Source organism: Lygodium microphyllum, chromosome 28 (genome assembly GCF_053477565.2).
Source record: "Lygodium microphyllum isolate KBCC chromosome 28, Lygodium_microphyllum_v1.1.10, whole genome shotgun sequence".
In the NCBI taxonomy this organism is placed as follows: Eukaryota; Viridiplantae; Streptophyta; class Polypodiopsida; order Schizaeales; family Lygodiaceae; genus Lygodium; species Lygodium microphyllum.
In genome coordinates, this window is record NC_141162.1 from 81,609,892 (window position 1) to 81,634,969 (window position 25,078).

At 40.8% G+C, this 25,078-nt stretch overlaps 1 protein-coding gene across 1 annotated transcript in view; it reads left to right on the plus strand.

Moving 5' to 3' along the window:
- Positions 1-275: 275 nt before the first annotated feature.
- Positions 276-25,078, plus strand: part of LOC148011675 (E3 ubiquitin-protein ligase RGLG1-like) — a 46,703-nt gene continuing 21,900 nt past the window's right edge. Inside the window, exon 1 of the mRNA XM_087670559.1 lies at positions 276-367. Coding sequence (XP_087526685.1) covers positions 314-367 — 54 coding nt within the window. The 5' untranslated portion in view covers positions 276-313. The remainder of the gene's footprint in view (positions 368-25,078) is intronic.

Here is a 25,078-nt window from a genome sequence, read left to right on the forward strand (position 1 = left end):
TGGTTAACTTTGATTGTTTTACTGCCTGTTTAAAATGGTCGTCTTTTCATAGCCACATAGATATGCACAGATTTGATAAATCTACCGAGTTTAAAACATCCTTAGGTACATTCTATACTGCACCTTTACCATACATTTTCTTAGCATTCTGGAATTTGGTAATTTGCTTGTGTGCTTTGATCCCTGCACTGATTCCTTTTGGTTCTCTTGCTTGGAAGGTTGACTTTAGGTGAATATAATGGGAGGTATTCTTGGTAAGACTTCAAATTTTGCAGGAGCCTCAGCAACACAACCTAGTAATCAGCCTCAGACAATGGCTTCAAAAAAGTATTCTTTTATTGGTGATCAATACAAGAATATTGGAGAGGTAACCCTTAAACAAAACCAAGGAAGTTTTTAGTATAAAAATATTGGAGGTGTAAACCTTAAACAAAACCAATAAAGTTTTTCAGTAGTATAAGCTTGAATTGTTAAGACTTGTGCAACACTGCAACTTGCCTTTTTTGCTTCAAAAGTTCTTGCAGAACATAAATTTACTGAGCGCTAAGGGCATGCTTAATGTTTTGGAGATAAAACCAGTTGTTGTGGAAGGGGAACACGAGGAATCTGCATTGTTAGATATAGATAACAACAAAAACCACTTAAATGGAGTAAATTATTCACACACAAACTATTCGGCTTCTAGTTTGAAGCTGGTTCTGATACTATGGTTGAAGACTACGTTAAGCTGTCAAACATTTTTCAAATGCATTGACACATGAACATGCATGAACACTGGAACAATGCTTTGCTAAATATACAGATGGCAAGGATTGAGAAGATGGAAAAGGCAAGTGGTTGAAAGAAAATTGACTACGGGAGCATTCACACTCAACACACAAAGATTGAAGGAAAAAATGAATATATAAAATGAAGCATCCATTGATCGTAATTGAGTGAAGTGTGTTGTGTGCTATTGCTTTGTGTGGGAGGACTGTACTTGATGGTCTGCGCCAAAGTGTCTAAAGTATGAGGTATCCGAGATAAAAGATGAGTGTGCCCAAAATGGAGTTGGATGCTATCTCAATACATCTTCTTAGCAATGTTTTGAAGATGAAGAAATCCACATGAAGCTGGAGGGATATGTCCCAAAAGTACACAAGTGAATGAGGATTAAATAAATGCCTAAGTGCTGAAGATCTGCTGTTAGGTGCTCTGAAAAACAGAGCATGGAGGGAGGGGAAGTGCCCCCCTCAAAAGATATAGTATGTGTGTGCTGATGACTTGGTACTTCTATCCTGGGCCATGGAAGTTGGAACTTGGACTAGAGTATCAATCTCAGCTATGTCTTTAAAAAAATGTGAGGTAGTGTCATGTCAAACTATGATGGCGTGTCTCTTGCAAGAACCTATATGTTCCCCTCTAGGATGGAAATGAGCTCCTTTTGAGTTGGAATGGAGACTAAAATGTCATTCAAATTGTCCTCCCTAGGATTCCACAAATGTGTAGTATTGTTTGAACTGTCCTCTGAAATCTCTTCCTGATGTGAGAGTCCAGTGGCCCATCTCTGAAACTTGAAGTCCTGTATTTTCAGTAGATGTTTTCACTAAGGCATTACCTGTCAGCAGCCTTTGAGATCTTTTCTATCATGTTGGTATTGAACTTGAAGCATTCAGGTTCTTATTCCTTGATATGTCATTGAGAGGGGGGTGAGAGTCATTGTCCAATTTCAGATTGTGGGCAATTTGTGCCAGACTTTTAGGCACACAGTTTTCACTATGTGTTACATTTACGTTGGACCAGCTTGGTCCTCCAGGAGGTCATCCACTTTTTGTCTTAGGATCAGGGTGGCCAGTTTCTTGTTCTGGCCTGTTTACAGGTCACCTTAGTTGTACATATTAAAGATCAATCTTCTGTATTTTTTATGTGCGATTTACAGCCTGGGAGCCTTGCTTATTCTTGTCATTTTCTTGCATTCATTTGCCCTTACTTTGCACCTTGTTTTTATTGTAACTTTTACAGCAATTAATACAATTACTCTTTACGGGGGGGGAGAGAGAGAGAGTCTATGCAAGCTGTGCAGCCCTACACAGGTTGCCTGCTGGTCCCCTGACCTCTAGCAACAAGGCTGTACAGCACAGTGTAGACTGAGACAGGACTGAAAAAAGGACACCTGCTCTCCTATGCCTGATACAGCTTTCAGTGGTGCGGTGGTAGGTGCCTTGGGGCTGGATATGGATGAGAACAAAATGGTTCTGAATTATGATACTGAACATACTGAGCCAGTTGTCAAGTGCTCCAAGTTTATTGAGGCCTCCCCTGTGAGTGGGACAAATGCATTGCCTTGCAGGGAATCACAAACATTGCATCTTGCTTTGGAGACGGGTCACACAAAATTGTTCACTTGCTCGAGTGTCCTTTTATAAAGATGATGATGATCATATAATACAAAGGAAAGGTACAACAAGAAAGGGAGGTTGATGTGGATGACAAATGTTGAAACTTGTAGAATACCAAGAAAGGTAGGAATCCTCTCTCAACCATGGATATTGATGCTAAAGGAGGAGGAACTTGATGTCTATCTTTGTGTGGTGATAGCATCAAGAGATGTTGCAAGATCCACCTTGGGAGGGGAATTCTCCTTGTTGGTAGAAGAACAAGTCTCCAAGGAAAATGAAACCACAAAGGAACAGTTCCGATGTCTCGAATCTAAGAAGGATTGGTGCAAACCTATATGTTAGTTCCGGATTGAAATACAAAACTCGCAAAAGAGATGAGAATCTGCAAAATAGAGGTTAATAGTGAGATGCTTCAAAACAAAACAAGGAAAAAGTAAAGCAAAAAGAAAGTGAATGAATGTGTGAATAAGTGAATGCAATGGAAGACAAAAGAAAGAAAGTTTAAGGACAAAGTAACCTATGGGTCCGACTCATTACCCTAAAGAACTAAGAGTGCTAAGTAGTATGAGACTAGTGTAGTGTATCCAAAGAGTGCTAGTCTAAGTGTGTGGCCATCATTACTTATGGCCATGAGCAGGTCTTTGCTAATAAAACTCATGTTGAGGTGGGAAATGATTCTCATTAGGGGTGTAAGGGGGGGATCTGGAATGGATGCAAAAAGTGTTACTAGTGAGAAATCTAATGGAGTGGTACTAGTAGATCTGGTCTCCCATACCTTTAGGAGTACTGTAAGGTAAGGGTGGGTGAGGTTGTTCATGTGCCATATGTTGAGTGACATGTGTGCCGGAGGAGCAAATGGGATAGTAGTGGGAGGTGTAACTCCACTCTACTATCTAGGGGAAGTGGATATAGTCACTGCTTGTAGTGGTTTTGTAGCTGGGAGAATCTAGACCTTAGTACAATACTCCTCGTCTACATGGATTGATCTTTAGCAATGTGTGCAAAACCTATTCTTTTCTTTGTTTCTGTTTTAGGAAGGGATGTTGCCCTTCTTTTGCATGGCCTTCGCATCTTGAGAGTTCTTGTCACCTTTGTTTTTCCCTTGCGAAGAAGAGGCAACTGGACCCCTCTCTAAATAAAAATGTGGGGAGGACTTCTTGTGGACTTGATCATGTAGCCTCATGTAATGCAATAACTAACTATCAAACTCATAGAAGATTGGCAAGCGAGGCAACGAAATGATGTGCTGGATAAAGTAGAAGTATTTATCAGGCAGCTTGTCTAAAAAGAATGTGACTTGGTTGTCATTTGGCTTTGGTGAGCTAGTAGTGGCGAACTTAGTGAGTAACCACCTATATTCAATCAACTCGATTTTTAGGCTAGGCCCTTCATTTATAGAAAACTCTTGAAGCTCAAAGTGGAGACTAATACGTCGGGTTTGATCTCTCAACACACAGCGGTCAAGGAGATGACTCCAACACTCACATGTGAGGGGAAAGTGCTGTAATTGAGAATGGAACTTAGGAAGAAATCCGTGCATTAACTCGATAGTGATAGTGGCATTTCAACTCTCCACTAATCGATGTGACAAGGTGAGCCAGTCGTGACCAATGACTAGGTCCAAAAAACCCTGAGATTCAAGATTTTGTTGCTTGAAGTTAGACTAAATAGTGAAATTTGACCCGTTGAAAACGAGTTGTATCGATGAAGGTATTCTTGGCCATAGCAATAGGAGTGGTATGGTAGGGGAGTGGAATACACTTGGGAAATAACCCTAGAGTGCCCACCATGCATACGGGATGTGTGCATAGTGGATCCAAAAGTGGGTATGGGCTGATTGGGCATGGGCATGGTAGCCACATGTGTAGCCCAAGGAGGAGGGATGGGGGCACGGTAGATAGAGGATGAAAATCCATGTGTAGGAGTGACCCATGGAGTGAAGGATGGTGCATCATATTTAGAATGGAAATCCGTGTCTTTGAGAGGATGATGGATGGGAGGTTGAATGTCTAGGAGTAGTGAGGAGAATACCCATCATAGTTGTTCAATGATAGATAGATGTGCTCAGTTGTGGGTGGGTGTAAGGTACATTGTTAAAAGGTGGAATTCTTGCTAATGATGTATCAGGGTGCAAAGTGGCTTTCTTATGCATAGCTAACATGTGGTGATGAAAAATAAAAGGGTTCTAGGAACTGAAATAGATGATCCAAGTCCTAGTGTGTTGGATACAGATGTAGAGTGCAATCCTAAGTTTTTGAAAGCAAAAGAAAGAAAATCTATGTTTTGACCAAAATATGGAGGGATTGAAGGAGTTTGAGAAAAGCGACTATCAATAGCATGCTCAAATGAATAAAAGTGTCATATATTCCTGTGGAAGTACATTTGCTTCAATAGCCTTCTTGATTAATATTTATATACTCAAACTGGATCTTGCATACTAAAAGGAAAAATAGGGGAGGGTTTTAATTTAAATAACTCAAACGGGTTAGACAAACCTGACACAGGGCTTGGCTATGATGAAAAAGATGGATCGTTAGTTGTTCCAAGTGCCATATGCTCTCCTTGATTGAAGAGCTGGCCAGGCTCACTGTAACTAGCCTTCCTTCTTGGATAGGGTGGTAATACCTAATCAAGCACTTAATTACAACTCTTAATAAAAGAACATAAGCTGAAATGCATACTTTACCTTAACAATCTTGGACATTGGACACCTTGTTGGCCCCAAAAGTGGCGCCCCTTGTAGTATTTCTTTAACTTGAATTGCTAATGGATTGAGTACAAGTTGAGATTCCACAATCTCCTTTGTTGGTCCAAAAGCCCCTTGCTATACAAACAATCAGCAACAAGCACTTTGGGCCAATCGCCCCTTGATTTTCACCTAGGACTTGTACAAATGGAAACCCCAATTGGCCAAATGCTATCCCAATTCACAATGGATGAGCTGGTATTTGAAATCCTTGACAATTCCTTGAATTTCAGGTGTTGATTTCAGTGTACGATGCCCTTGATTGATGGCACGGGTCCCAAGGTGGTTGGTAAACCCTAATGGATTGAGTACAAGTTAAGATTCCACAATCTCCTTTGCTGGTCCAAAAGCCCCTTGTCATACAAACAATCAGCAAGCACTTTGGGCCAATTGCCCCTTGATTTTCATCTATGACTTGCACAAATGGAAACCCCAATTGGCCAAATGCTACCCCAATTCACAATGGATGAGCTGGCATTTGAAATCCTTGACAATTCCTTGAATTTTAGGTGCTGATTTCAATGTACAATGCTCTTGATTGATGGCACGGATCCCAAGGTGGTTGCTAAACCCTAATTTTTTGCAAAAATTAGGGTTTAGCAGAAATTCTCTTGCTGCCCACCAAATTTGGCCAAGATCTACATCAAAAGGCTGAGAGATGTTGAGCATGATTGAGCAAAAGCTGGAGAAGGTGAGTGAATGCTGAGAACGGTGTGGTCTGCTGTCCCAAGCCTCATTAATGTTGCTTGATCAGCCATGCTGGCCGTTTAAGAGAGCAAATAAGTTTGTAATGCATTTTTAGCTCAATACCATGTAGGTATGATGGCAGTATCACCACATGCGGTGGTTCCTTGACTATGTGGGAGGTGTCCAAGGTAGCCAAACAGCTCTAAGATGATCACAACCAGCAGGCAGCAACTATTACAAAATGCTGCAGCTGGAGGCTGATGTTGATGGTTGGCAGCTCTATGGAAGGGGCAGCAGCAAAAGCGCAGAGTCTATAGATAAACCCTAATTATAGTAGTAACTAGGTATAAACTCAGCAAAACTGTGCTGAATATTTTCAAATTTGCTGAGATGAGGGAGAAGTACAGCAGATGAGAGAGAAATCTTTAATATGATGCCAACAACGTGCTGCTTTTAGAGCAATCCACTCCTCTTTTAGAGAGAGAGAATCAGGTATGTGTCGGTTATTAGGGTTTTACTGTTGTATGGAACCCTACTTTGTGCACCAGCAACTGTCAATGACCTCATTTTCAGGGTTTCCTGCTGTTTACAGCCCCAGAATCTGCTCCAGATCAGGTTGTCCTATTGTACTAAAGCTTTAGCAGCTGTCTCCCTACTTACAATTGAGTCTTCATTCTTCCAAATAGCCTAGAATGAGACTAAAACAGCCCAACATGGAAGATGTACTTGCATGCAGCCCAAAACCGATCCATACTATGTTCGGCAAATTTCCATTTTCATTGGGGCCTTCACATGCAAAAATGAGTTGCCTAGCTCTTTGGATCTGCCATCATTAAAATAACATTAAAGGTTGCCTAACCTCAATTTTAAATCCTAACCTCTTTGAACTTGAAAGTGTTGAAACTTTCCACAAGCTTTAGGCTAGGATATCAAATCATTTAAATCTCTAACCCCCATGATACTAAAAGTCATTTCCAAAGGGAAATTCAATGTCCTTGACTAAGATCTAACTAAGGCACCCCATTGGTACCTATCCATCAGATTTCTATCAATGTTGGCTATTGCAATGGCTAGGATTATATGTCACTATGACACACATTTAACTTAATCTCACATTTGCACCTCACATGTGCATAACTTGATTATCCAAAGAGAATTAAGTTAAATATTCATGTCCTCCTGGTAGACCTTCCCCTTAAATCCTTGCAATCGTCTCCCTCAATTGCATTGCAGTGGCGTGACACAAAGGCATCAATTACTATTAGAAGTACATGCAACTATCTTAGTCAAACATGTGTACTTACTGCTTAACCATGCTCATGGCCTTAGCATGTCTAAAATTCCGGTCACTTAAACCAATTATGATCCACCCACATGAATCATAACTATTGTTAGAATCATAAGGGATACATCCACATGCCAAAACCTAGCATTGTTCTGTTGGCTACCAAGGCAAAGTAATGCATATATTTTGCATAAAGAGTGCTTCGTAGCAATGATGTGCCACATGATACTCATGTAAAACATACATGATTTCCAAAGGCACATGTAACTATGCAAATGTACTTCTCTTCCATTACTTGCAAATGTACATTGCATACCATCCATGTGTCCCATACATGCCTTACAAATGTACATCACATCAAGCTGTACATTCCATGTATTCCGTGTACTCAATATGTACTAGTAGCCTTGCAAGTGTATAGTTTTAGAGCCTAGGTGCAAACCATATATAGTTGCAGTGACTAGTACAGTGAATAGTGATCCCATTGGTAGAAATACTATCAGTATACAATACCCTAGAGTTGAATCTAAATGAGCCCGATCCAAAGTTGAATCTAATTGAAACATGTCAAGGTAAAGTGAAACACTAAGGATGATTTGCCAAGTCACCCTCCATCCGTTACATCAATTCATATATGAAACAATCCTAAAAATCACTACAAGTACTAGATGGAAAGTTTACCTCTAGCTTCACTTGCCTTGAAACCTCCACTAGGTTTTAGACCTTCATTCCTCTAGACCTCACAAATCCTTGGAACTTTTATATTGCTGCCAAAAATGGTACATTGGCTGCATTTCCCTCATGACCAGCACTATATGGAGCATTTGCATGACTAGCATTGATACTATGAGACCCAGACACGTCGGGTTTAGTAAATGCTAAACCAAACATGCCACTATGTGCCCCAAGCATCATACCAACATTACTTTACATAGAATTTTGCATTTCAGTTACCATACATGGATACATTGGGCCTTGGATTTCATGCATTGCTTGCTGCATACCATAAGGATTCATGCCATATGTACCTGCAGATAGTCCTTGACCAGCCATTGCATGGAAAATAGATCCACTTGCAAAGTATGCCAGGTGCCCCACAATTAGCATGCATACCTTGCTGCTCGAAACTCACTGGGTTGGTACTACCAAGTTGGCCTTGCAGTTGCAATACATGCCCCCACTGGCATGGTTTGCTTTTTTCATCACCAACATTGTGTACATCTTGTGGTTGTGGTGGCTCTTCTTTTGGAAGCTCATGCTCTCCCAATGCTCTAGAAGATGACTTCTTGTTGCTTTTGCTGTCCTTCAAAGGAGCATTCAAGAGTTGCACAAATTGAGGATTCCTTGCTAGCTATGCAAAGGGATCAATTGTTGTCCTTACTAGAGCCTTAAACTGATCATCTTCCTCTTCTTTTTCTTTCTAATTACTAGCATTTGAGGCCTTGAAGGACCTGCCACTTGTCCAAATCTCACATTCTCAGCATGTTGTCCATGCCTCTTGCCCATTCCAAGATCAAGTATTGCATTTTCCCCAATACTTTGTGAACCTTTCGGACTGTGAAGCATCATCATGTTTTGGATCCATTTCACTAGAGTATGATAATATGCTTGTTGAAATGCACTCAACTGATCACAAATTCAACAATGAGCAAATGTACTGACTTGCACTCAAGTGCCTCGGGCTCACCTACTCAAAGGAGTTAGTGCATCACACCGATGGGAGCATAAACCAACCTTCCTTCTCTGAAAGGGTGGTAAATGACCTGGTTATACACTAATTACAACAGACAAATAAATTGACAAATGTAAAATACATTAGCACGTTAATTTCAAACAATCGATACCCGCTTGGCCCCAAAATTGTATCCCTTGCAGTATTTCTTTAACTTATATTGCTAGAATTCGTAGTACATTGGGATATAGACAGATCTCTCTATAAATCCAAATATGTTTGGCTTTCACTAATGACCAACTACAACAAGATCCAATTTCTCTTGATTTTGACACAATTTGGGTACAAATTGAATCTTGCTTGTGGATCAATTTCAAAATGCATGTTCAATATCCATGAGGTCTGCTATAAATACATCATTTCCAGGAGTCACTCTAATCTTTGGGTTTCTATTTCATGGGCATGCACTTTGAGGTGTTGAGAAGCCCTAATTTCTACTGTAAATTAGGGGTTTGGTAGCATAAACACTGCTGTCCACTCTTAAATAGTTGAGTCTTAGTCTAGAAAATTAAATAATTTAAATCTCTCACCTTCATAACACCAAAAGTCATTTCCAAAGGGAAATTCAATGTTCTTGACTAAGATCTAACCCAGGTGCCCCATCGGCACCTGTCCATCAGAACTTCTACCAATGTTCCCCTTGCAAAGGCTAGCATTATAGTCACTGTGACACACATATAACTTAATCTCACATTTGCACCTCATATGTGTAGAACTTAATTGTTCCAACTAAGGTATCCAAAGAGTATTAAGTTAAAACTTCACGTTCTCATGACAGATGTGGATCAATAGTCGATCGGTAGAGTGCTGTGCATCTCTCGATCGATTTGCCTAAGGTGACTCCTTGCAATGGAACCATGAGTCGGTCTTGGGTATGCTCTAATGTATCAGGTGTAGTTGTAGCATTGAAAAAGTTAGTAAGGGTGTGCTAGCATGAAACCCTAGGGTAGCTTCCTCAAGATTGTTAGAAGTATTCTTTATGTTGATGCAACTGTCATGAGGACATGTATTTTTGAAACCTCACTTAACATGTGGATTGATTTTTAATCACATGATTAAGTAAATGTTGCACATGTGAGGTGCAACTGGGGTTAGAGTAAATTTTTAATTTACGAGCCCAAGACCCGAGAAAATCACGGGATGTCAAAGGTAAAAGTTGCTATAAGTTATGTTACACAGGTATTTGGTGGTGTTAGATGTTAATTCTTGGTCTAGGTCATTCATTTGGCCATAAGTGTTAGTTGGTGACAATAGAGATATGGCGTACCTAATGCCGATCTAATGGTCAAAGATGGCACAGAGAGACTCGCGAGTGGAAGATGCCTAGCCAATTTAATTATTGGCCAGTCAGATTATTTTTATGGGCACCGAAATAATTATTAGATTAATTTTTAGTAATTAATATTTAATTATGGATAATGTTGGAAAAATGAGGGAAGGTTGCCATTTGGCAAACTTGCCCATATAGACTGGTAAAGGGCTAAAGGAGAGGAAAAATGAGATCATTCTTGCTGTAGCAAATGTGGGAGAGTTGTGAGTAGCCATGGTCAGCCTATTTTCAGCCAATTGCAGCTAGCCACGAGTGAGTTTTGAGGAGGTGATTGCTGATTCGGACCCTCCACAGCTTGATGATTGCATCTAGGTGCAAGGTGGCAGCTGATTTGGATATCTTAACTGTAGGCGATAGCATTTAATGCTGTTGTGGTAGGGCAGCAGCTGCATTTGACTGATTTTTCTTCACGACAAAATTTTGAATTTTCTCTATCTACAGCTTTCTCTCTTATCTCCCAGCCATTTCACAGCCTTGCTCTGAAGATCTCAACATTTGGATCCTTGGAGATTGAGAAATTGCAAATTTCTTTGCTATAAACCCTTATTTACAGCAAAAATTAGGGTTTAGCAGCAGCCTTGGGAAGCATGTCAAAAAATTGGAAGCACTTGGATTTTTCAGGGCTGAAGGTAAAATTCAGCTAAATTCAGGTGGAGGTTAGCCAGCCATTGAATTTGGGGCATTTCCATCATCTATGAAGTGGGTAAAGGCCAATTAAGTGCCCGAATCAAGGGGCAAAGCAAATTGAAGACTTGTTGGTCACTTTGGACAGCAAGGGAAGTTTGGATTGCGAAGGGGATCGAGAGAATCCCACTGTAAATCAACTTCTTCTTCAATAAAGCTAAAGAAATACCGAAAGGGGCGTCAATTTTGGGACCAATCGGGTGTGGATTGTCCAAGATTAGTAGGTAAATTTGTATTTTCAGATTTGCATTTTTTTGTTTGCTGCTGTTATTAAGTTGTAATCAGGGATTTACCACCCATCTATGGAAGGAAGACTAGTTTCAGCAACTCCAAAAGGAAGAGTGTAAGGCAACCCTGATTTGGGAAGTCCATCAACCTAGATAGTGGTTGGAATCTCTCTTGAAATAGATAGTGGAAGTGGCCCTTTGATCTCATAGGGTACTGGCACCTATATATGTAGTGCTCCTCAGTCTTCGACTCAAGTTGGCAAAGCTAGTAGATCTGACCCTCGAGGGGAAGGGAATTTGCTCCAAAGCTATTGGTCTCTATCTATTAGTGGTATGAGGATGTGCGGAGCTGACCAATGGTTCACTGTACTTCATGGGATAGGTGTGTGTCCATGTATCTTGATCGGATCACAAAACCATCTAGAGATACATGTACAATATACTTTCAGTAGAAAGTAATTCTTGTTCCCAAATCGTGGTTAAGTGTCAACCTAGTCCTTGCTATATGTAGCTAATAATTTTCATCGTAATGAATCATGATTTTGTTGAGCTCCTCTTGGCTGAGATCGAAGAAAGGGGAATCCGATTTGTACTATGGAGATGCAAAGGGATTCATATATACCCCATGTAGTTGCAACCATGTGCCTATCTGAGCATACCAATACATAGTGTCACCTTGCAGTGCTAGTTGTTTAGAATTTGACTCTAGAGTAAGTCTAGAGTATCCATATCTCAAGAGGCGCCAAGGCTTGTGCATAAAAATTAGTGTTTAGAAAAGAGCCTCAGCAATAATAGGTAGAAGGTTGTCACTCGGCAAAACTTGCCCTTGCAAGTGGAAAATATATATTTGTACAAAAAAAGACACTTTTTGGCCACTCTCCTTCAAGCCTACAACTTTCTTTTTTCGTCTTATTTCTTTCTTGTTTCTCTCTCCCCAAGCTTCTCTCTCTCTCTCTCTCAAGCCTCTCATATCCTCTTTTTCTCTCAAGTCTCTCTCTCTCTCTCTCTCTAGCCTCTTCCTCTCTCTAAATCTTTTCTTTCAAGCCCACACTTCTCTTATTTGTATGATCATTCATGTATGACGTATCTACTCCCATCTATGTAGTTGTAAGTTGTAGGCAATAGTAGTACATGTTGTGTATGCAGTATGAGGTTTTGGCATGTGACCCTCGAGTATTCATCTTATATACTCTAATAGCATTGCTAGTTAGACTTGAAACATTTATTTTATTATCTTTAGTCCAAATAATATTGTACAGTACCTTGTAAAATCTTAAGGTACCATTTAGTACTGTATTTTATCATACCATACTGTATCGTACTTTTTGTTAATGACAACTATGTTTTAGCTAGGCAACACCATATTCGGGGTTTTTTATTTGTGAAGATAGCTTTCATGGCTGTCTAGATAGGACAACAACTGATTTCTTGCATTTTCTCGCAATGGAAGTGTCAGTGTTCAAAGGAAGATATTTTAGTCAATCTCGAAATCAGTATTTGACAACCACCTTGGGATGCGTGCTCAGAATTAAAGGTCTAGGACTTGAATTTTAGTTGTTGAAGTTTTAGAATTTCAAGGAGATTCAAGAAGCCAACTAGTGAATTTCAATTTGGGGCTAAATTTGTCTCACAAGGAGCGGGGTGAAGGCCAATTCTCCAAGAAACTAAGGGGCAAATTGGTTTGAAGGTCTGTTGGTCATTAATGACAGCTAGTAGCACTTGGATGGCAGAGACTCCATCCATTTGCAATAGAAGATAAAGAAATACCGAAAGGGGCACCTATTTTGGGACCAACAGGCTGTCCATTGTCCAAGATTAAAGTGGTAAAGTGTGCATTTTTAGTTTATATGAATTTTATGCTTGCTGTAATTGTTGATTAATCAGTTCATTACCACCCTCTCCAAGAAGAAAGGTTGGTTTCAAGGTTCCATTGCTGGAATATCATCAACTCCCTTGAATTGGTGGGCCCAAGGCACTTGATTGAAGGTTAGAACCTTTGCTATGATGCCTCTTTTTCTGAAAATTCAAAAAGTGCTAGGAAAAATCCAATGTTTGATCTTAAACAAGGCACACAATATGGGCTGCAAGCTGATAATGTTCGTTCAGGCTAAAATGTGGGTCCTTCTCGGTCTCTTGAGGTCGATGACCAACAAGAGGAAGAGGAATTTGATGACCAGTATAAAGATCAGCTAGGGATAACAGCTGAAATGTTTGTTCAATTGGCAAATGATCCTTAGTTCATGCGCTTTTTGAACCCCTTGAAGGAGCGCACAAAGGTAAGAAGAGGAAATCGTCTTTGAGAGCTTCGAGATAGCAAGATACACCGAAGGAAGAGCCAATATCGCAGCATGATGTCCCAAATGTGGGTGGTGAGCATAAGCAAATGATGCCAAGGGGGCAATTGATACATATGCAAGGCCAACTTGGAAGTGCCAATCCAATGCTTTTTGGACAGTAGGGCGTGCATGCAATTATGGGGCAACCAAGGTACTTTGTTGATGATACTAGTTTCCATGCTATGGTGGGTCAAGCACCCTAAGCAAGGATGTATGACACGACTCCTTATGATATACAACAACCAATGCGTGGTGTGCAAGGCTCAATGTATCTGCGTATGTATGCATAACCCCGTGTATAATAATGTTAGCGTGATGCTAGGGCACAAAGTGGTAAGTTTGACAATGCATATATGCAACCCACTATGTTTGAAACTCATGGTATTAATGCTGGTCATGCAAATGCTCCATATAGTGTTGGTCATGATGGAAATGTGGCTATTAATACATACAATGTATTGAAAATGTATCTTGGTATGGTTGGTAGTATGCAAATTTCCATGCACAATCACATTACAATAGTCCAAAGTATGCAAACAAGAATGTTTCCTAATGCATTTGGTGCTCTTAGCATGTCAGGTATACATGAGAGGCTAGTCAACTGGATGCAATATTGCATATTAGGTAAGTTGGAATTGCAGCAATGTGAAAGTATAAAGCATTGCAATGCTTAAGAGGTTAAAATACCTAGAATCTAGTAGGGGTTTTGAGGCAATTAGAGATAAAGCTTCCATGTGCTTCATGGTGAAGCTTCAACATTGTTTCACATATAAAAGAATACAACTAGATGGAGGGTGATCCGGCAGTTCATCCTCAGTGATGCATTTTATCTTGATGTGTTTTAATTAGAGACGATTTTGGATTTGTTTCTTTCAAGCTTAGCAGTGTATAGAAGGTCTAGAGTGTTGCTTGATGCTCAAGGGGGAGGTTGCACCTCCATTCTCCTAGTGATGGACAGCTTGATTATGTAGTGGATCTCAGATGTATTTGGTTTGCATTCAGATGGAGGGTGATCGAGCAGATCATCCTCAATGATGCATTTTATCTTGATGTGTTTCAGTTAGAGACGATTTTGGATTTTTTTCTTTCAAGCTTAGCAGTGTATAGGTCTAGAGTGTTGCTTGATGCTCAAGGGGGAGGTTGCATCTCCACTCTCCTAGTGATGGACAGCTTGATTATGTAGTGGATCTCGGATGTATTTGGTTTGTATTCAGGTTACTGTATGTTTGACAACATTTTTGCCATTGGGATCACTATTCAGTGTACTAGTTACTATGAGTTGGTATGCATATGATATGATTTTCACCTAGGCTTTGAAACTTTACATGTGCAAGGTTGCTAGCATGTATGGAATATATGAAATGTACATTTTGATGTGATATACATTTGCAAGGCATGTATGGGATACTTGAATGTTATGCGGTGTATATTTAGAGGTAATGCAAAAAAAATAAAATAAAATAAAATAAAATTTGCGAAAGTTACATGTGGTTTTTAATTGATGTATGCTTTACATGGCTATCATGTGCTACATCATTGCTATGAGGTGTAGCTTATACTCAGTTTATGCATTACAATGTCTTAGTGGTTAGAACATTGTTGGGCTTTGGCACGTGGATGCATCCCTTATGGTTTTGACAATGGTTATGACCTATGTGTGAGGATTATAACTAGTTTAAGTGACTAGAATTTCACATGCATAGGGCATGATCATGATTACAATGGCTGGTATGTATTTCTAGTAGTGGCAATGGAACCATGAAACCAGCCTTTCTCCTTGGATAGGATGGTAATGACTTGATTTAATAATAATTACACTAAGTAAACCATGAAACGAGCCTTCCTCCTCGGATAGGGTGGTAGTAACCTGATTTAACTCTGATTATAGAAAGTATAAAATTCACATAAGCTGGAAATGCAAATGTTACCACTTAATCTTGGACATTGGACAGCCTGTTAGCCCCCAAAACTTGGCACTTGTTGCGGTATTTCTTTGACTTGTATTGCAAATGGATGAAGCACAACTGAAATTCTTCAACCTCCTCTACTAATGGAAGTGCCTCTTTCTTTGGAATTGGCCTTCACATTACTTGTTGGCTAGTTGGCCTCTTGAACCCTCCTGAAATACATTGATTTCAGCTTTGAGAATTCAAGGAATGCCACAATTACTGTAAAACTTGGAGCAAAGGTGGGAAATGGCTAGAGAAAAAGAGAGAATGTGGTAGAGAGAGAAAATTCAGATATTTATCGCAAAAACTTGGTGAAATTGAGTTGTTGACCCAGTTTTCCAATCCCAATGGATTCACCTTAGTAAAGGGAGTATCAAAGGCTACAATCTTCAAGAGAAAGCGCATCAGCTGCGATCACCAGCTTTTTCTAGTTAGGAATATGCAACCTCCTTTACTAAAATGGTCTCCAATGATTAAGAAATGGATCCAAAAGTTGGTAGTAGTAGCCCAACCGCTCATCCCAATGGCTCCAAAATGCAAAAATGAGATTTCCCCCTCCCTTCAGCTTAAATTCAGCTTTTTCAAACTTTCATGGGCGAGTTTTGCCAAGTGGCAACCTTCTAAATTGAATTCTGAGAATTATCTAGTCCATTAATTTAATAATTATTTCTGTGCCAAGAAAAATAATCTAACTGGCCAACAACTATATTGACAAGACCAATTTATTGCAAGTGAAGTTGAGTACTCTTTAGCTTGGAATTAGTATTAGTTAATTAATTAATGTTAATTTTCTAGTTTCACCATTGATATAAATGGCTAATTAAATGTTCTAGACAAAGTTTTGACACCCACTACTATCTAGTACTTGTCATGCATAACTTATTATAACTTTTATCTTTGGCACCAACTGATATTTGGGAATCTTAGGTCCCAAATTGTAGAATAATTGATGCGTACCTCACACGTGCAAGTCACATATACACATTTGGTTAACTTTTAATCAAATGCTAAGCAAAACAATAAAATTTCACGTCCTTGTAACAAACCACCCCTTGAAATCCTTGCAATTGTCCTCGATTGCACTACATTGCTATGTAGAAAAGATTCATGCTTCTAAGAAAGTGGAGAGATAAAACTAGCTTTTCTTTTCAGAAAGGGTGACAAATAACCTAGTTAAGCCCTTAATTACAAGAATTGATAGATTCACAAAACTGAAATACATATCCTACCATACAATCTTGGACATTGGATAGCTTGTTGGCCCCAAGATTGGCACTGCTTGTGGTATTTCTTTAACTTTTATTACAAAGAGATGGAGAACAACTGAGATGCTTTGACCTCCTCTACTAATCTAAGTGTCTCTTGGTGTCAAATCTAACCAGTAAGCCTCCAGATCAATTTGCCCCTTGGTTTGTTTGGGAATTGGCCTTCACCCTGCTTCTTGAAAGACAAATTCATCCCGAAATTTGATATTGGTTGGTTGGCCTTTTGAATCTCCCTAAAATTTCTCAATTTCAGTTGCTGGAATTGAAGTCCTAGGCTCTAAATTTTAAGCATGTATCCTAAGACTGTAGTCAAAACCCTAATTTTTGCTATAAATTAGGGTTTATAGCAGAGATTGATTGAAGTGCTTTCTTTGATTGCTATAAATTAGGGTTTACAGTAGAGATTGATTGAAATCTCTTCCTTTGATGGCTTAAATTGCTAGGAAATGATGAGATAACTTAAGAGATAGTTAGGGGATGAGAGAGAGTGTTGTATAGAGAGAAAATTTGGAGTTTCATTGTGAGGAAAGTTGAAAAATTGTTGTCGCCTTGCTCAAACAGCCATGAAAGCTGTCACCTACAGCTTAGGACCACCAAAAAGACTTTTGCCCCTTGCTGTGTACTTTCATCTGTACTAGAAGGACCTTTGGTTGCTGTCACTTGCTCCTGGAGGGTTCCAAACTACTATCACATGCTTTAGGACCTAGGGTTATCACTTTCATTTGTATTAGAAGGACCTTGGGCTGTTGTTACTTGCTCCTGGAGAGCTCCAAACTATTGTCATGCTATAGGACTGATCCTTGGTGGTTGCAAATCACATTAGCAGTCTCTCCTTGCTCTCTAATAGCCTCATTCTCTCTCACAATGGCTAGAATAGACTTCCATCAACCCGTGTAAACGTTTTTTTCACTTGCATAGGTAAGTTTTGCCAAGTGGCAGCCTTCTAATCTCATTTTTCAGCATTATCCAGCTTATTAATTTACTTTTTAGAATATTATTTTTGTAAATTAATTTAATAATTACTATAGTGCTTTAAAAATTATTTTCACTAGTCAATAATTAAATTAACTAGGCCAATTCGTCTTTCAACTATCCTTGAGTAGTTATTAGCCCTTAAATAGGTATTAATTAATTAATGAATACCTAGTCTTTAGTGTCGCCATTGACATTAGTGGCTAATAAATTGGTCCAGGCCAAAATTTGACATCGACTACCATCTAGTACGTGTTAGGCATAACTTATTACAACTTTTTGCTTTCACATCCATTGCATCCTTGTGGTCCTTGGCCTATTACTATGAAAGAACTGTGATGTGCATCACATGTGCTAAACAACCTTGCACATTTGATTGATATCTTAATCAAATGTTATCAGCAAGATTAGAGCATCTCAAAATTTCACGTACCTGTGACAGGTCTTCCCCTTGAAATCCTTGCAATCATCCTCGATTGCACTACATTGTGCCAAAGAAAAAGCATACTACACTGGAATTTCCATACGGCATCATAGTCACAACATTACCCATTGTTGTCCAACCATGCCACATCCACTAAACCTTGCTGAAAATTTCCAGGTAGCATAAACATCAGGTAAATCTGAAAAACAATCCGAAGCTGTTGCTAGAAACCCATTGGATATATCCATAACTCATGTTTCTCAACTATTTTGGCTTTAGAACCATAATAAAGTATATTTTCAGCATAAACCATGGCTGAAACTGACAATGGTATTTACTAACAGCTACTATCCATGGAACCAATTGTAAACCGTTGAAAATTGAGTATTACCTAATCATTTTCTGATTTGAGAAGTGATCACATTGCAAAACCGATTAGTAAGTAATGCAAAATTGATCTCAAAAGTGACGGTTCTCAAATTGATCAACAACTAAGCTGAATCTGATTAGAAATTTTGCCTCAAAACTGAGGGAAAAGATCATGCCCAAGTGATCATGAACCGATCCCAAACTAATGCAAAAATATAGTCTCAGAGCCGTAGTAACAACCATACTCATCTACATATTTCTCATAGTGACTAGTACATTGAGTAGTGGCCCTATGGCAAACATACTGCCAGGATAGTACCTTGGATGTATGTTGAATACATTCGAGATCCACTACATATAAGAGTTGTCCACAATTGGCGAAGCGGAAGTGCTATCTCCCCCTTGAGCATTAGGCAATGCTTTGGACCTTTGCTCTGCTGAACCTGATTGAGTCCGAATTAAAGTTGGCTGTAATTGAAAGGCATCTAGGTGAAGCTGCAACAACTGAGGATGGCATGCCAAGTCATCCTCTTCCTTCCACTTTGCATCTATTGGTGAAACAATGTTCTACCTCTAACTTTACTTGCCTCAAACCTCCACTAGGTTGCAGGCCACTTTGTGTCCTAACATCATGTCAACATTGCTCTACATGGGGTTGTGCATATTACCAGCCATACCCGGATACATTGGGCCTTGTGCACCACGTATTGGTTGCTACATATGATAAGGAGTTGCGTCATACATTCCCATATACTATCCTTGACCCACCATAGCATGGAAACTTGTGCCACTACCAAAGTACCCTGGTGCCCTATCATTGCATATATGCCTTGCTGTCCAAAAAGCATTGGATTGCTGGCACTTCCACGTTGACCTTGCATATGCATCAATCGCCCCATTGGCATCATTTGCTTATGCTCACTACTCGCATTTGGAACATCATGCTGCTGTATTGGCTCTTCCCTTGGTGCATCTTGCTGTCCCGAAGTGTTGGAAGACTATTTTGTCTTCTTGCCTTTGTTGCCTTATTTTAAAGGGTTCAAAAAGCGCATGAACTGAGGATCATTTGCTGATTGCATAAACATTTCAGTTGCTGTTCTCAACTAATTTTTACATTGTTCATTGAATTTCTCTTCCTCTTGCTACTCATCAGCTTCAAGAGGCTCAGAAGGACCCATCTCTTGTCAAATTCCCTCATTCTTAGCTTGCTTTCCATGCTGCGTGCCTTGTCCAAGATCCGGCATTGCATTTTTCCCAACACTTATGTGAATTTTTAGATTGAGAGGCATCATCCCTGCTTGATCCCATCTCACTATTTGAAGACATTCTTGTTGTAATGATCAGGTGAATACAATCAGCACTAGAGCAAAGCTTCTGACCTTGAATCAAGTGTCTTGGGCCCACTAATTCGAGGGAATTGATGGTATATCCTGGCGATGGAACCTTGAAACTAGCCTTCCTTCTTAGATAGGGTGGTAAATAACCTAATTAAGCACTTAATTTCAGAAATTAACAAATTCACAAAACTTAAATGCACACTTTACCATACAATCTTGAACATTGGACAGCCTATTGGCCCCAAGACTGGTGCCCCTTGCGGTATTTCTTTAACTATATTTGCAAATGGATGGAGTACAACTGAGATCCTATGATCTTCTTTGCTAATCCAAGCGCCTCTTGTTGTCAAAACTAACCAACAAGCCTCTAGACCAAATTGCCTCTTGGTTTACTTCGGGATTGGCCTTTATCCTACTCTTTGAAAGACAAATTCAGTCCCAAATCTAATATTGGCTAGCTGGCCTCTTGAATCTCCCTGAAATTGTTCAATTTTAGTTGTTGGAATTTAAGTCCTAGGCCTTGAATTATAAGCACGTATCCTAAGGCGGCAGTTAAAATCCTAATTTTTGCTATAAAATAGGGTTTACGGTAGAGATTGATTGAAATCTCTTCCTTTGATGGCTCAAACTGCTAGAAAATGTTGAGATAACATGATAGATGGTTGGGGGATGAGAGAGAAATTTTAAAGTTTTATCGCGAGGAAAACTGAGAAACTGCTGCTGCCCTGCTAAAATAGCCATGGAAGTTGTCAGCTACAGCTTAGGATCACCAAAAAGACTACTTCCTCTCTTGTATGTTGTCATCTGTATTAGAAGGATCTTGGGTTGCTATCACCTAGAGGGCTTCAAATTAGTATCACATGTTGTAGGATTGATCCTTGGCGGTTGCAAATCACATTAGTAGCCTCTCCTTGCTCTCTAATAGCCTTCTTCTCTCTTACAATGGCTAGAATAAACTTCCACTAGCCCTTAGAAACGTTTTTCCCACTTATATGGGCAAGTTCTGCCAACTGGCAGCCTCTAATTCCATTTTTCCAGAATTATCCAGCTTATTAAAATAAATTTTAAAATAATAATCTATAAAATATTATTTGAAAAATTAATTTAGTAATTAATCTAGTGTTAAAAAAATTGATTTCACGAGTCAATTATCAAATTAACTAGGCCAATTTGTCTTCCAAGTATCGCTGAGCAGTTATTAGCTCTTAGATATGCATTAATCAATTAATTAATGCCTAGTCTGTGGTGTCACCATATTCACATGAAAGCTTCTTAGTGATACGCTGCGTGCTCGCCATCGCGCCTTTCCCATCTCGCTTGCTGCTATAGCGCCTTCTCCCTTCTCTGGCCGTCATCGCGTCCTCCTCCCTGGCTGCCAATGTGTCTCCTTCGTACCGTCTGGCCGCCTTCACGCTCCCCTCCCTCCCGGTAGCCACCGCGCCCCTCCTCTTTTCCTGGCCGCCACTGCGCCTTCTACTTTCCACCTTCCTGTCTCCTCTCGGCAGCCATCATGCTCCACCCCCTCCTTTCTGCGTGCCACTACGTCTCTCTCTTCCCACATGTTCACCTTGGTGCCTGCCCTTGTAGCGCGCGGCTCCATTATCGTGAGAGGCTGTTCCCCCCCCCCCCCCCCCCCCCACGTTGCCCCCATATCCCTCGCCTTGTGGCTTAGCCCCGTTAGACTCTCACTCGTGGGATCAGGCCACCAATGGAGACCAACACTTTATCCATCGCAGGAAAACAGAACCTCCCCTCCCCTCCCTGGCCATGGTGGTAGCTAGGAAGCCCCCTGCGCGGCTCACGCCTGGAACTCTTCCTCCCCCCCCATGCTGCCTCTGTATCCCTCGCCTTGTGGCTTAGCCCCGCCAGGCCCCCACCCGTGGGATCAAGCCATTAATGGAGACCAATTCTTTACCCACCGTAAGAAAACAGACTTCCATATCTCCCCCCGTTGCTCCCTTCTTTTGCAGTAACACCTCCCCACCAGCAATACTGCAGCGTGGTTGGTAGGTTCTCAGCATGGATGTGCAATGGAAACCTCTGGTTAGATGTCGGTGCATTCTGCAAGTGCCCCCCAATCAAACACCTTGCGTGTCGTTTTCTTTGAGGAACAGCTCTTAGCCATCTATGCCACGGAGTTGGAGCTAAAAGAAACATCGATCTTTGGTCAGGTAGTAGGACATTCCCCATCCAGGGCCCAGCTTGGGGATTGGCTTCACTCCACGCTACGCATCGGCACAGTGCAGATCGTGGAGGTGGTTCTAATGGGCCAAGGGATCTTCATGGTATGGCTTATCTCAGATGCAGCCCATGAGCTATTGGTTAGTGCACCCTATGCTTCCATTAAGGGGGTCATTTACATGGTCCTTTGGTACAGTGGCTTCACAGTGGAGGCATTCGCGCTCCACAATAGATTCCTTAGACACCCCGTCACCCTTCTCTTTCTCGGACTGATGATAGAGTATCGCCAGTTGGTGGAAGAATTTGGACAGCTCTTCAGTATTGTCCTTCCCGCCTCTTTCGCGGACGTAGTGACAGCTGCAGGAGTCCCAAAGGTACGGGTGGCAATGAAAGAGACAAAGAATATACCACAGTTTCTAGGAATCGAGGCAAATGGACATTTCTTTAGGTACCAGGTCATTGTGATTGGGCAGCCAGGGCAGTGCCTGCGTTGCCATGACTTTGGGCACCAGGCAGCAGAGTGCATGCGCTTCAGAGCTAAGGCGGCTATGCCGACAGGTCCACAGGTGAACGCGGACGGCTTTACACGGGTATAGAGAGACAGAGAGGGTGATGGCAGGGGGGGTCCAAGACAACCCCTCAGACAGCCACGACAGCAGGTAGCAGGTAATACGAGTGGTGACATTAGAGACTAGGCATCAATTAATTAATTAATGCCAGTCTAGGGGACAATAACTGCTCAAGGCACTTGGGAGACAAATTGGTTTACCCAATTTTGATTATTGATTAGTGAAATTAATATTTTGAAGATAAAATATAAATATTAAATTATCTTTAGAATGAATATTCAAAAAAGTAATTCAATAAGTTGGATAATGTTGGAAAATGGGATTAGAAGGCTACCACTTGGCAAAACTTGACGTTGCAAGTTGAAAAGACGTTTTTGAGAGAGAGAGAGAGAGAGAGAGGTCACAAATGACGCAAAATGAGACGGGAATGGGGAATAGGTAGGAATCATTGTCACTTGTCACTATATAGTGATATGGAATGGAATGTGGGACGCAAAGAAGCTTTTGTCCCACAATTTTCAAGTCCAAAAATGACCGTTATTTGTGACTATGTGATGATCTCCTTTGACATCCCTCCTATAGCTTGAATTTGTCCAATGATTGACTCATATAATGCCAAGACACCACATCACACCTTAGTATAGACTCCCAACTCTCGTAGTCTTTGCATGAGCTTGACTCATGTCACTATATCAAATGCTTTGCGGAAGTCAGCCAGCTAGCAATAGATCCGTTTCCCTTGTGCTCTACCCTCCTCAATGATAGCTCGAAGTATCAAGATGTGGTCAAGTGTGGAATATTCCCTCTTGAACCTTCAATGTCCACATTTCTGTGCATCTTTGTCCATTTGCTCAGTTGAGGCTCTAGTATGGATCCATAAAGCTTGGCTAGTAGAAGGCATCTAGGATGATTCTATAGCTAAAGATCTTTGGCCTTAAAGAAGATTGGTATTGTAGTCTTAGTTGACCAACTGGCATGGAAGCCTTTGTGAAGGACCTTGTTGAACAGATGGGCTAGGAGTCTAGACAACTTGTATCTAGCATATGAGAGATGCTTTGCTACCAATCCATCATGGTCTTGTGCTCAACCATTCTAGAGTTTGTGGCTGGCATCTTGTACCATAGCTATGTTGAAGGTGGAGGAGGTGGGTTTTCTCTCCGATGATTGGGGGAGAGGAGGCTATCTAGGCACTTCGTAGAGTGAGGTAGTATTTGTGTGCCATAGCTCCAGAGAGGAAATAGTTGTATGGGACCATGGCTCTTGAAATGCCTCCCATGCCACCTTGCTGTGTTGCCTAAAGAATAACTAACAAATATCATGCTCTTAACTTGGCCAAGTATGCCCTCTTCTTCCTTCACACTAGGTGGTGAAAGATCATGTGTGCTTGGCCATGTATATAGGTACCTCCTGCTTCCTCCTACTAGAGGCAAGCACGAGTTTCCTGACATTCCTCATTGTACCAGCCATTTTGTGGGACATTCTTGCTCAGAGGTGTGAGAGGAGGGCAAGTGTGTGGGAAATGTGTAGTTGTTAAATATACCTTGTATTTTCCTTAAGAGTTGTTCTAGTGTGAATGTGCCCTATCCAGGGGCACTTTTTACCCTTTAATGGGACCGTGGCTCTTGAAATGCCTCCCATGCCACCTTGCTGTGTTGCCTAAAGAATAACTAACAAATATCATGCTCTTAACTTGGCCAAGTATGCCCTCTTCTTCCTTCACACTAGGTGGTGAAAGATCATGTGTGCTTGGCCATGTATATAGGTACCTCCTGCTTCCTCCTACTAGAGGCAAGCACGAGTTTCCTGACATTCCTCATTGTACCAGCCATTTTGTGGGACATTCTTGCTCAGAGGTGTGAGAGGAGGGCAAGTGTGTGGGAAATGTGTAGTTGTTAAATATACCTTGTATTTTCCTTAAGAGTTGTTCTAGTGTGAATGTGCCCTATCCAGGGGCACTTTTTACCCTTTAATGGGACCATGGCTCTTGAAATGCCTCCCATGCCACCTTGCTGTCTTGCCTAAAGAATAACTAACAAATATCATGCTCTTAACTTGGCCAAGTATGCCCTCTTCTTCCTTCACACTAGGTGGTGAAAGATCATGTGTGCTTGGCCATGTATATAGGTACCTCATGCTTCTTCCTACTAGAGGCAAGCATGAGTTTCTTGACATTCCTCATTGTACCAGCCATTTTGTGGGACATTCTTGCTCAGAGGTGTGAGAGGAGGGCAAGTGTGTGGGAAATGCGTAGTTAAATATATCTTGTATTTTCCTCAGAGTTGTTCTAGTGTGAATTGAATGTACCCTATCCAGGGGCACTTTTTACCCTTTAATGGGAGGGGTATTTTCCGTGTGTGAACACACTGTAGTGTGTAGATCTATATGACCTTAGGGTTGTATCTTGTACTTTCATTATCTTGTGATTCATTATAGTGGAGGTACTCTTGCATGCTTCTTTGTGTGTCTATTCTCACTCTCACATTCTACTTCACTTCCTATCTATTGAGTTGCACATTTGATCTAATAGCGGTGTCAGAGCCATTGTGCTGGCCTTGCCAGCAGTACTGCATTGGTTCCATCGCCAACTTTGACATATGCAGTCCCTCA